The 14083-nt window shown below is 38.5% G+C and overlaps 2 protein-coding genes across 2 annotated transcripts in view; both read right to left on the reverse strand.

Moving 5' to 3' along the window:
* Positions 1-2382, reverse strand: part of ASNSD1 (asparagine synthetase domain containing 1) — a 4739-nt gene extending 2357 nt beyond the window's left edge. The window contains exons 1-2 of the mRNA XM_027771568.1: positions 914-2382; positions 294-475 (exon numbers count right to left, since the gene is read on the reverse strand). Coding sequence (XP_027627369.1) covers positions 294-475; positions 914-2365 — 1634 coding nt within the window. The 5' untranslated portion in view covers positions 2366-2382. The remainder of the gene's footprint in view (positions 1-293; positions 476-913) is intronic.
* On the reverse strand, positions 2325-7122 carry ASDURF (ASNSD1 upstream open reading frame). Its single transcript, XM_027771569.1, has 4 exons — positions 6920-7122; positions 5455-5508; positions 3559-3634; positions 2325-2457 (listed from the first exon to the last, which is right to left on the reverse strand). The coding sequence occupies exons 1-4, from the start codon at positions 7013-7015 to the stop codon at positions 2387-2389; spliced, it is 297 nt and encodes a 98-aa protein (XP_027627370.1). The 5' UTR covers positions 7016-7122; the 3' UTR covers positions 2325-2386.
* Between the last annotated feature and the right edge of the window lie 6961 nt (positions 7123-14083).

Consider the following 14083-nt stretch of genomic DNA (forward strand, 5'->3'; position numbering starts at 1 on the left):
CACGTGCCCTCTGGCAATAAAAATGAATAAATACATACATGAGTAAAATCTCTTTTTAGAGCCTACTTTTAAAAAATTTTATTTAACTTTATTTATTTATTTATATTTGACCAGAGCGGGATGGAGTGACACACACAGAGAGGGAAAGTGAGAAGGTGAGCTGCCAGGTCTGGGACTCGAACTACAGTCAGCCATTTAGGAGTCCAGCGCCCTTAACCACCACACCACCTGCTAGCCCCTAGAGCCTACTAGTTTTTACAAAAATACCCTAACGTTCAAGTTATTAGAATTACCTTGCTTCTTTTCCATGATCACCAATAACTCTGTCATCACGACCAAGATTTCTAGAAGAAATTCGATCCAATTCCATCATTATTTCCTTATTCAAACCTTCCAGCCCATGCTTCTGAAAGCGGACACGATGCCGAGAATAACCTGCAAGTTGCTCATCTGCACCAATTCCAGTGAGAATTACCTGTAAAATTGTAAAGAAACGCATATAAGAATGTTATCTACTACACATTAAATAACTAAGATAAATGCATGAAAAGTTGCAACACTAAAGGTGACAAAAACTACATGACAAAGTCATGTAAAATGGTAAAATATGCCCAATTTTAAGTAGTCATGTAGTTGTAGTTAAATACAAGATAGACTGTATTTGTGTAACCTACATGTTAAAAACTTTAAGGGTCAAAATTAGTCTTAGTTCTTATCAAGATTGGCCCCATAGTATAGTAGTTAAGTGCATAGAAAGCTGGATCCCACATGGCTGATTGTGATTTTAATCCTGCCCCAGTGGCTTCAAAAATGCACCAGGTACCCCACGGGGGGAGGTTGTTTTCTCTCTCTGGCGAGTGAGCATACCCATTAGCAATAAAACGTTTTTATGAGCAGAAATACTATGCTATACCTTTGCATTACTCTTATAGGATTTCACTTCACCCGGAGTCACTAACCAACCAATTCCTCTGGAAGCAAACCAAACTGCACAGCCAATGCTATCATCCAAAACCGTATCCAAGGGCTGAACTAGGTGACATATACGAGTTCTTCTTAATTTCTGCAGTTCTTCCAGAGAAACATTAATTTCAACAAAATTCCAAGTTCGAGAAGGGTTAAGAGCTTGTAGTTCCTTTAGTCCTGCTCTTCCTGTGATTCGATCTGGAACACTGAATAGTTTATCATCATCAGCAGTAAGACATTTAGAGGATTCCTCAGAAGGGATTTCACAATGATTTTTCTGTTTACTCCTTTTTTTGTTAAGGTTAGCTGGCACAGTCTGTTCTTTAGTCCTGAAAGCTACATTAAGAAGATCAATGGGTTCATCTACCGGAATATGACGGTCAGCCAGGGCTGCAATAACCATGGAATCAATGCCCCCAGAAAACAGGATTGCAACGCTTGCCATCCTACAACCAGGTTTCAAAGCTTCCTTTGGTGCCAGGTTTTCATCTCTAGGCAAACACAAGACACGTCTCTTGACTGCAATACTCAGGACCTCGATGAACTGCTGAATTACTTCCTTTGTGTGTCTATCGGAAAGAAAGATCTGAAGTGTTTCTCTCCTAGGCAGGTCACTGGAAATGTTACTGCACTGCGTCTCCAGTGGAGCTTGGGGCAAGATCATATTTAAAGGACCAACAGGCTTTTCAAGGTATAGTTTGGCCTCATTTATTGTCACTGATACAAAAGTTGGTAAGTCTGCTGAAATTTGAGTCAGGTTATTAACAGAGTCTTCAATAACATTCTCACTAGAAATATACTTCCAAGGATACAATTTTAAAACCATACGTCTAGAAATGGCAGTAGACTTGAGATCAACTTTGAAAATCCCAGATGCTGGAACTTCCTGCCACTGATTTGCTTCTCCAGATGTTTGGGAGCCAACCGAAGAGAGGCAGAAACTTTTGCCCAAATTATTAAAATGCCAAAGCAAGCTACGGCGACCAAAAAAATCCCGGCCAAACCATAAATAATGACTAGATGCCTGATAATATATAAAAGACCAAGGACCTTGAACTTCTGAGAAGACTGACAGAACATCAGATTCATTCTTACAAGAGGAAAGGTAATTAAACATAATTTGAGTGTCATTCTCTTCAGCTTCAACCTTTATTCCATTAAAGACTTCACCATTCCACAGGAACACATTGCCTCTTTCATCTTCCACAGGCTGGGCAGTCAAAAAACCTCGCAGGTGAAGGACGTGAGCAGAAAATAAACACTGGTAGTTAACATCAGACTTTAACAACTGCTTACTACTATCAGGTCCCCGTCTTTTAAGATTACACAGTAAATCCTTTTCCAAATCTTCCCTGAAATGCTCCAGAGAAAAGCTTACGGAACAACAGATGCCACACATTGTTATGTGAATTCATGTGAACTACTTCTTGATTTTGGTCTTCTCTGAGTTTTCTATCTCTTGGTATTCTTTTTTCAGTTCATCTAATACATCTATGAAAGGGAAGAAAAGAAATACTAAATAAAAATTCTTAGACTTTTACTTAGTAATTCATAAGGTAACATGGGCTATTTGTCAAGGGCAAACCATGAATGTACACACACCATACTAGTGCCAATAATAATTTACAACAGGCCAGTAATAAAGAATATCATCTTTTAGAAAAATAGTTTACAGAGTGCTTGTTTTGGCCCAGGCATTTAGCTGAACACGTCATATACTACTTTATTTAAATTCTACAAGACCTTGGAGGTTCAAACTATTTCTCCAAGGTCACAAAGGCAGAAAGTAGAAAAAATGCTTTTTCATACCTAGATCTGTCTGAAACTCTTAAGCACATTAATAACTACTGTTTTCTAACACATCTTATTTCTTTTTTTTTTTTAAAGAAACATTTATTTATACTATAGAGAGCGTGTGCTCGCCAAAGAGACAGAGACAGAAAGTGGGAAATCACACTCAGGGGGATGGCCACAATGTAATCCCTTCTCTTCCAGTCTCTTGGGATTTTGGACACACATGCACATATGCCTGGCGTGAGTTTTAAGCCACCAAGTCCAGGATTCGAACTGTGGCCGGCCGTGTAGGATTCCAGCAATATAGCCATTATGCCATTTACTGGTGCCATTATGATTTTTTTTTTAAACTGTAGACTCACATTTGGAAAGCTATCTTGATAAAAACCAGGCCCCACTGCTGTGCTGCAGTAGTAATACAAGTGCCCAGATAAGGCTGGAAATGATATGGTGATCACCATGGGTTCAGATCCCCTAGTAGGCCTGAGACCATGCTGGGCACACAGGCTCAGGTGCCCTGGATCCTGAGGAGCTGCAGGCAGGGGAAAGTGGCGTGCACTGCAGCATGACGAGCTCCTGTAAGGACACTTCTCTTTCTCCTCCATACATGTACAAGTGCTCTCTCATGTAAAAGAAAGAAAGTCAGACCACTGTGTTCATTGATAGATATATATTTAAAATTCAAATACTGATAGTATCATTTAGGCACCATTATGAGTTTTCACAAAAAGCCTACCAAGTACCTTTTGTGCCTTTCTATATAAGACACCAAAAAGCCAACCAACCAAAAGAACTTACTTTTGCTTTCAGAAAGCAGTTCTGCTCGGTCTGCAAGAAAGAATATATTGCTGTTCTGTTGTTGCTTATATACTCTCTGCAAAACATAATGTAGGTTAATATCAAGACTTGATTTAAAAAGTAACAGATGTCAAAGTCTTTAATCCTATATTCTTGAACTTTAGGGATGTTATGTTCACAATAACACTTGAGCGAATTTGGGTAAACAGGAAAACGAGTAAGTCTCCCATTATCCTATCACTAAGAAACTCAGAAACACTGAGGTGAAGCACTGTTTTCTCAGTATATACCAAAACACCATTATTCTTTTAACAAAAAACGTTTTCACTATACACATTTGTAATTTGCTTTTATTAATGATCACTATATTGAGAACACTTTTTCTTATCAATAAGTGTTCTTCTACAACATTACAGTATAGGTATACCTATACATAGCATATTTGTTCAGTACTCAAACTGCAGACATTTACGGTGCTATGAACTCTTTATCATTATAAATCAATGTTGTGATGGACAAATTTATCACTAAATTTTTGTTCACTCCCATGATTTTTTAAGTTTTAATTATTATATATTGAACTGCTCAAATAATCTTTTAAATGCTTTAAAGAGTTCAAAAGAATTTCTTCTTCAACTTTAAAATGTAATTTTGGATGGTATAAATACTCATGAAGCAGTTACTTGGTTGTTTATGAACACACTAATGAAAGAGGCATTAAATTACCATGTTAAGTATTTTGATTTTTGTAAAAAAAATTTTTCTCGTTTTTTTGGAGAGTTTTTTTTTTTTTTTTTGCTCTAGGGTTCGTGCATTCGCCAGAAAGAGAGAGAGAGACAGAAAGTGAGAAATCACCCCCCACGGGGGATGGCCACACCATAATCCCTTCTTCTCCATTCTGCTCTAGGGATCTTGGGCGCGCAAGCGCACGGTGTAAGTTTAAGCCACTGAGTCTGGGACTCAAACCGTGATTGACTACATGGGAGTCCAGCGACGTGGCCTTTACGCTATCTGCTGGTCCCTGTAAAAATTTTATTAGGGCGAGAAGAGAAGTAGTTTATATAGTCTTTTTTCCAACAATCACACATATTCTTCTTTTATCTTTAAAAATATTATTGTATTTACTGTTATTTACTTATTTATTTTAATTTGACCAGAGAGGGACAGAGTGAGTGAGTGAGTGAGTGAGAGAGAGAGAGAGAGAGAGATAAAGTGCGAAAGCAAGCTGCCAGGTCCAGGACCGCGGTCAGCCACACGGGAGTCTAGCGTCCTTAACTACCACACCACCTGCCAGTCCCCAGTCATCCATATTCATTTAAAGAAACAGTTTCCTTTCTTCTTTATATAAAGTTAATTTATTTTAAAAGATAAAAACCAAATTAAAATATAAATATTTTAGTGATTACACATCTAAATTACCAAAGTACAATCAGTATAATCTGTACCAAAAGAAATTTGACTGATACATGAGAGGCTAATATCAAGACTTGATTTTAAAAGTAACAGATGTCAAAGCCTTTAATCCTATATTCTTGAACTTCAGGGATGTTATGTTCACAATCATACTTGAGCAAATTTGGGTAAACAGGAAAACGAGTAAATCTCTCATTTTCCTATTACTAAGAAACTCTCAGAAACACTGAGGTGAAACACTGATATTAAAGACAACTTAAACTATCTCTGTCTACTTACCTACCTATCCAGATTAAAAAAAACCAAAAATCAAAAAACCTGCACAGTTCACTTCTGCAATTTAACTAAAAAGATGCTGAAATAGTGTACATTTTAACGTAAGTATGACATAAACTTTAAATATAAGTCTTTCAGCTTTAACATATAGCTAATATAAGTAACCAAACCTCTCACATGCTATTCAGAATTTCTCTAATAACTTACCCTATTCTTCTTCAGGTTGGAAAGCTCATCCACAACAATTTTTTGTTCTTTAATCTATTGAAATAAAAAACAACCTCTTCAATCACAGGTTTTGAAAGATGTTCAAGAAAAGTCCCTTAAGTGATTACTTAAAACTTAGAGAGATGAGATAAGGGGCTATTATGTACAAATAATTTGGTTATTTGTCCCAAACATGCAGTCAGTGAACATACAGATTATTTCCAACAGCTTTCTTCTGTGTGGAGGAACAGGTGTCAAGAAGTTGGAGGTGGAAACAGTGATCGGACTTACGAAGTCTGAGGTGACTCACTGAACCCACAGAGGGATCTGATCTGGTCTCGGTAATAAGCATTCATCCCAAGGGCTACAGTTACTAAACAAGATTTAAAACTTTCATTAAAAAGACAATATGCACCGAAAGTAATGTGCTTTTCAAGGGATTCTTTCAAGTTGTTCTTGAAAAAGGAAAAGCAAATGGAATGAAGGTGGTGTACTGTTTTCTCTTTTCTACAATTATTTATTTAATATATATTTATTTATTATTATTTTTAACGAGAGAAAGAGAAAGTGAGAAAGCAAGCTGCCAGGCTTGGGACTCGAACCACAGTTAACCATGTGGCAGTCCAGTGCTTTAACCATCATGCCACCTGCTGACTCCATGTTTCCAATGACCAGAGTTTTTCTAGATCTATATACTAAATGGCGCAGCCAGACAGATTAAGCAATTGGTACTAAATGCCCTATTCTGGACAGTTAAGATCTATCACTTTGCACATTTGCATTCTTCCTCTTTGCACCTCAAAGACTAGCACAGTGCTGGTGATCCTGAATAAAGCTTCATTTTTTTTATTGGTAAGAGAGGACTTTTTAACTCTGTGCAGTAACTATAATTTTGGGAACGTGGCTGACCACATCGTGTCAATAGTGCCTCTAAAAGTAAGTTTATAATCTGTGTACACAGAGAAATGTGTGGAGCATAAATGCCCTGCTATGATAATAATCAGAGTGGGCTGTGTAGATCTTGAAAATTCACCTCCCTAGACGCCATAGTATGCACCTTTCTGCCTCCCCAAATGACAGAGGTGTAATTATGGGCTAGATTAAGCTGAATTCCAAGGAGAAACTGTACAGCCACTTGAGACAAGTTTGTATAGTATTTTTCCAACTCATTTTAGGAGTGACAGGTATATATTCACTTGACATCGACGAAGGAAACTATGTTACAGAAAACTGATGAGAGAAATGCCCAAGATGTCACTGTTTACAATAGGACCAAAGTCAAATCTAGGACATTTTAGCACCTGAAAGCCTACCACCTGAAGTCGCCCAGTGCTATGCATAGAGAGCAAGGCAGCCGGGCTGAGCGATGCCGGGTCAGGCCGCCGTGCGTCCGGCGAACGGTGTCCGGGCTCGAGCAGCGCTCGGTCCCAAGCCCAGGGGCTTTGTCGCCGTGGTCCACACTCACCTTGCTGTGAAGATCCTCTCTGTGTGGGGTCGAGTCGTCGGTGGGTCCCCGCACAGCGCTGTCCTCCAAGCGCGCTCCCCGGCTCGGCATCTCCATTCAGCGTAAGACGCGAGGCCAGGCAGGCGCCGGAGCAGCCTCCAGCCCCAGCAGCCCACGCGGCAGGCTCCTTCCTCGCGACCCGCCAGCTCCCAGGAATCTTTCGATAGCGCCTGCGCGCTCATTAAACGCCTGCGCAGTCGCGTCCGGCCGCAGGAGTTGCGCGCGTGCGCACAGATGCTTAGGGCGCGTGTGAGCAGAGCCGGGTTGCGAAATCTGAGTTCTTAAACCGTCCCCTAGCGGATCGGAGGTCGAAACGCCCTTGTGGGCGCCATGCCCTTGCATTTAGTACATGACGAGTTATAAGCGCCCCCGAGTGGTAAATATAAGGAACAGGGCAGAAGAAATATTCGGTATTTGTTATTTAGGCAGACAGGAGACTGAGGCGCAGGTGACAATTTTAACGGAACAGACAGATCTGGTTAAGTTTTAAACCTGTGGTTCGGTTGCCAGATAAAGTACAGTGTTGAATATGGATTTCTGTATTGGAGGAGAGGTGACAGAATCCAATTTGTTCATCTTTTCCTTTCTTTTTTAAAAAAATTATTTTATTTAACTTTATTTATTTAAAATTGACCAGAGAGGGGGGAAGAGAGAGAGCGAGAAAGCCCCCCAGACCTAGGCCTCGAACCACCGTCGGCCATGTGGGAGTCCAGCGCCTGTAACCACCATGTCACCTGCTGGCCCTATCTTTTCCTTTCGTGGGCTCACACTAAGAATTTTGTGCATACTTGGAAGGAAAACAACTGTTTTAGATGTGAACTGGTGAGTTTTCCTGTTTCTGTGTTTACTTTGGACCTGAGATTGCAGTCATAAAACTGAAGGGAAAAGCTCTATATCTCTGTGTATCTGTAATTTAGAACAGGCTTTATGTCTCATTATCTGATAATGAAGTGTATTCCTACAACTGGAGGGTATTAATACATTACATTATAATGCATCTTAAATATATGGCCTCTATTCCAACTAGTTTATGGAATTAATCAAGCACTTGTATAAATCCTAAAATTTTTTAAAGCCCAGAATTTCTAATGCTTTAAATGCGCTAGACTTTTACTTAAAAAAAAAAAAGTCTTTACTAAAGAGTTAGCTTGGCCAACTCAATAGCCTAGTGGTTGAAGGATCTGGATCACACATGGCTGAACCTGCAGTTCGAATCCATGCCTGAGTGACTTGGGAAACAAGTTGGATATGCACCCAAAATACCAATGGAAAGGGGAAATGGAGGGTGCTTGCTCTTGTTTCTCTCTGGTGAGTGCCCTCTGTCAATCAAAATAAGCTGATCAACAAACAAAATACAGTTAGCTCTAACACATTTTAAGAATCCGAGTTTATGGGCATAGTGGTTAAGGTGACTGGATCCCACATGGTGGACTGTTTGGTTCACGTCCCAGACCTGGCAGCTCGAAAAACACTCAGGACAAATGAGCACGCATGCCCAAAATCCCGTGAGGGAAATAGAGACAGAATTGCAGTATTGCTCTTCCTCCTGGGAGGTGCTTTTTTGCTTTCTCTCTCCCTGTCTCTGTCTCTCTGTGGCGAGCACATGCACCCTACACCAAATTTAAAAAAATACACAAATTTATATAATTAAGATAAATCTTTGGAGAAATAGTCTATATTAATATATTCAATGAATGAGATGAGCTAAATGAAAAAAAACATATGTCTTTTCTGATTTATAAATGTTAAGTAATGTACAGATTTATTTTTATGGCATTTAGATTTGTTTTCTCATGAGGAAATTAACTAATTTGAATTTTCTAAGCTTTTTTTAAAAAGAATTATTTATTTTATTTATTCATTCATTTTTATTTTAATTTGACCAGAGAGAGACACAAAGAGAGAGAAAGAGGAAAAGTGAGAAAGCAAGCCACCAGGTCTGGGACTCAAACCACAGTCGGCCGTGTGGGAGTCCAGTGCCCTTAATCACCATGCCACCTGCTGGCCTTGCCCAGTGTGAGTTTTAAGCCACCAGATCCAGGACTCAAACCTTGATCAACTATGTGGGAGTCCAGTGACATAACCACTATGCCATCTGTTGGTCCCAACAAAAGCCACTAGGTCCGGGACTCGAACCATGATCAGCCATATGGGAGTCCAGCACCCTTAACCACCACACCCACCTGCCAGCCCCCAAATTTTCTAAGCTTAAATTGGTATACTCATTAAACAAGCTGTTAATACTGCTGCTTAATATCTAAGTTAATAAAAAATGTGAATTTGTGTTCATTAAAATGAAAAATTATTCAAATTACATTTTATCAACAGTAATTCTGCTTTGTACTATGTAAGTTTAAACATAATTCCAAAATTGTAGATAATTTAAGACCTTTAACGCTGAATTCCGTAAAGATTTATTTAGAGATTAAATTAGTGTATTTAGAAAGTTGAATACTGAAACACTGATAAATAAGCATAATTTTAAGTTTATATACTTTTGTTTCTTTTTTTACTCAATGATAGTGTACGTGAACACGCACATGTGAAAGAGAGAAAAACACCTTCCTCTGGGTCTTGTCACACATACCATGATCCCTTTTCCCCAGCCTTCCAGCTCCTCAGGATACTGGGCACTCACATACTATTCAGGTCTTCCCCAGGGATCTGAACCCACAGTCACCATATGCATTTCAGCCTTGCAGGGCTCTTATATTACCGCTGATTCACAGTGATTGGGCCATTGTCTCTTGTTTTTATATGCTGCAGAATGGTTATGCTTTCAGGTCATTTTAATGGATGTGTTCACTTTTGTCAGTTTCAGAAGGCATAAGAGGAATGTGTGTAACTGTAGATGATTGTGTTATGGATGGTTACCTATGAGCTTTATTAGTCTGTTAAATACTTGCATATTTTAGTTTTCAGTTGTCTATCTCCAATTTTATCTGTGAAGTAAAAATGATTAAGTTGGTTAAAAGTTCTAATTAATATGTGTGGTTTAGAACATATTAGGGGCAAGATTAACAGAGAGTGCAAGGAATGAGCCCTGTTCTGTAAGGAAAAAGAGTTCTAAAGTGCCCACCATGAAAAGCAAAACTTAAGGGAGTATAGCTACTTATAAAAGGTTTGATGAAAGTTAATTTTGTCTGCCTTGGTTTATGATATTTGACCCTGAATAGAAACTATGAAATACATTAGTATTTTGCAAAATACATTCAGTTTTAAAAATAAACATTGGAGTATTATTTCCTCATGTGTGTACACACACACACACACACATAATTTTGCTATAGGACATGTACACTCATGAGAAAGACAAAGAGACAGAAAGTGAGAATCACCCCCAGCGGGGTTGACCACACCACAGTCCCTTTTCCATTCTCCTCTTGGGATTTGGGGGATGCACACACACACATGCCTGGTGTTTCAAGTGTCTGGGTCCAAGACTTGAACCGTAGTCAGCCATGTGATAGTCCAGCAATGTAACCATTACGTCCTCTGCTGGTCCCTCAAGATAAGTATTTTTTAAAGATCTTTACTGCCATTTTCATTGCATTACATTGTCGTACATTACAGTGCATTAATGAAAAACTAAAATTTAGCTTTGTCTCGTTTAACCCACTTCTTGGTTCCACATTCCAAACCTAAAAATGTACCTCTGCAGACAAGTGGGATGTCATTTTAGCTAGTATTTAGAGGTGATGATGAGCCTTATCTGTAAGCTGAAAAGACTGAGCAGGCCAGCATAGTAGTCTTTGTATCCCGGTTTCTATTGCAGTGTGTTGCTGAGTGGGAGCTCTGGCTAATGTTTGAATTGACCCTTTGACTCAACATAGCCAGAAACCATGCTGATTATTCTACAGCTGTTCACTTCCTTTGGCAGCTGTGTAGTTGCTTATGCCTCTGCCTGGTTCTGATGTTTTTGTTTACATTCACGGGCCACCCAGATAGCACAATACTAAACAGTATGATAATTGTATTAGTACGGGCGCTGAACTGTTTTCAGAGTGCTTTCACACTATCTTTTCTTCATGTGTATCGTTGGCTTCTCCTTCCCCTCTCAGCTGTTGTAACTTCTGCATTGTTCAAGGTCACACATTAGAGTAAGTTTTCTCGACTGTTGTCTGGTTGGTTCAGGACTGCCCATTTCCGCCATATAACTAGCTAGGTGGTTCTTCTTTTGCTCATGAGACATTGCTGTTGTGTATCCTACTTCATAGGATGACTTTATGTTTAATCATGCTGTTTGGAGTGTTCCTCTGATGCTCCAGTCTGAATATATTTAATTTTGTTTGACAATACATAGTTCACTATTTTTAATTTAATTTTTTTTACATTTCTTAAATTTATATTTAGTCACTGCGCATCTTTACAGTGCACAAATTTTTTTTTCCACTATGGGTGCAGAGCCTATCAATCAAGTCACAAGATACTGCCATATACATCTTCCTCACTGGGTCACTTTTTCTCATATATCTGTTAAATGTTTTTATTCCCCAGTCCCTCCCTTCCACTCCCTGTTTCCCACCCTCTCCTATACTGTCTCTGGTATCTACAGTTGTCCTCCCTGATATGGGACCTTTCCATCTTTCAGGTTCTGCCATAGAATGTGGTCATTCAATATATATTGAGCAGGGATATACAATGTCTTGCTTCATTTAGCATTGGATCATACCTGTTCATCCACTTTATATCACATGTCAGCATCTTGTTTTTTTTTTTATGGCTGAGTAGTATATCATGTGTATATATGCCACATTTTTTCATTCCAGTCATCTGTTTTTGGGCATTTGGGCTGATTCCATGACTTAGCAATTGTGGCTAATGCTACAATAACCAACAATGTGCAAGTGTTTTTCTGACTGAGTGCTTTCCTCTCCTTTTGGTAAATACCTAGCAGTGGAATTACTGGGTTGTATGGTAGGTTTTTGAGGAATCTCCATATTTTCACAGCGGCTGCTCTAATTTACATTCCCACCAACGGTGTAGGTGTAGGAAGGTTCTCTTTTCTCTGAAGCCTCGCCTGCTCTTGTTGTTCTTTCTTTATTTAAAATATCTATTTATTTATTTCCTTAGCTATTTAATTTTTGTGATTTTTAAACTGGGTCTCCAACCATGGTAAGCTAGGTGAGAATCTAGCGCCTTTTAGCCATTCTGATTGGGGTTAAGTGCTATTTCACTGTGGTTTAAATTTGCATTTCCCTTATGATAAGAGATGTTGGGCATATTTTCATATGCTTTTTGGCTGTTCATATGTCTTCCTTGGAGAGTAGTCATTTTTAAATGTGATTGTTTATTTATTTATTTATTTTTTGCAGGTAAGTTGCTTGAGTTCCCTGTATTTTCTGCTTATCAGTCCCTTTCTGAGGCATAGTTTCCAAATATATTCTCCTATCCTGAGGGTTGTCCCTTCACTCTAATTATTGCTATTATTAGTCTACAGTTACTTTATATTATGAGGAACATAAATCAAGAACTTTATTTTCCTCTAAAAAGTACATTGTTTGAAATATTTAATTGAACTATTTTATTTTTATTCTTTTTTTAAACATTTAATTGATATACATCATTTGGCTCATAAAGAGAATTTACCCAACATGAAATGCTTCTCAGACTAGTCCAGTTGAGAATACTATACATGTTATCATCAACAGGTAATAAACCATTTCTGTGTTCCATGAATGTCATGCCTCTCTATTTTTTTCCCCCTGATTTCCTTTCCTTATACTCTTCCCTTTTCCCTGCCTTCCATACTGTCTTCAGGATCCATAACTTAATTGAACTATTTAAGGAAACTTTTATCTTGGCTTCAAATTTTCTATCAGAAGATTCACAAGATCCTGAATCATTTTTTTTCATTTATTCAACTCAGGAATTATTTTATTCATAAATTTTGTTTTCTTGAAAACCTGAAAAATGTTAGTGAATTTTCTTTGTAATTAAAATATCATGTCCCTTGTGATATACCAGGAAGGTTATATACAAGGGGACTTCACAAAATTTATGTAAAATAGAATTAAACTATGAATTTATTTTGGTACAAAAATTTTTTTGAAATTTATGCACAGTATTTTTTTTTAATCTTTTTTTTGGAGAGGATTTTGCTATAGGTGCGTGCGCTTGTCAGAAAGATTGAAGCAGAGAGACAGAAAGCAAGAAATCATCCCCCGGGGGGATGGCCATGCCACAATCCCTTCTCCTCCATTCTCCTCTTAGAATCCTGGGCAGCGTACACATGCACCTGGTGTGAGTTTAAGCCACTGGGGTCTAGGACTCGACTGCAGTCAACTACATGGGAGTCCAGCGACATAACTATTACGCCAACTGCTGATCCCTATGCATAGCTTTTTAATGAGACACATTTTTCATGAGTTTATTGAAATCTCTCCACACCATGTTAGAGAAAGAACCAAGAAGGGAAACCATAGGGAAGGGAGATAGGTCCTTGCTGAGAATGAAATCTATGTGAAGCCAGCTATCTGAAGCAGTGTAATATTTCGTAGAACTACATTGGAGTGACAAACTCTCTTAAGTGATAAGAGTTTCTGGATTCTACAGTATCTCATTATTTTTTCTTTACTATTTATACTTAGTTGTCACTGATTCCAAAATAAATTTCTGATAAAAGGACCTCATTATGAAAATTAACTTATCCCTGTTGATAAAACAAAATGCAACAGCATCAATAAAAAAACTTTAATATTCATTTGGTTTTCTCTTCCAAGTATATAGGAAGTTATTCCACATTACAGAAGAAGTAAATTTTAGTATAAAACTGTGGATCCTAACTTCTAAATCTGAGATAGCTATAATTCACTGTGTAACTCTGAGCAAGTTTTGAGAACTCCGTGCCTCTGTTTCCTTATCCATAAAACAAGGATACTATTAGGTACCTGACTTAAAGGAGTGTTATGAAATTTTCTACAAGATTACTTAAACATAGTCAGAATAAAAAAGAAGAAATAGGGCCAGGCAGTGGTGTGGTGGTTAAGGCAGTTGGAGCCCATGTGGCAGACTGTAGTTTGAGAAACCCACTGGGCATATGTGCGTGCATGCCGCAAAACCCAGATGAGAATAGATGAGAAGGGATTGTAGCATGGCCAGCCCCTCTGTGTGTGTGTGTGGGGG

The sequence above is a fragment of the Tupaia chinensis genome, unplaced genomic scaffold, assembly GCF_000334495.1.
Source record: "Tupaia chinensis unplaced genomic scaffold, TupChi_1.0 Scaffold000225_1, whole genome shotgun sequence".
Taxonomy (NCBI): domain Eukaryota; kingdom Metazoa; phylum Chordata; class Mammalia; order Scandentia; family Tupaiidae; genus Tupaia; species Tupaia belangeri.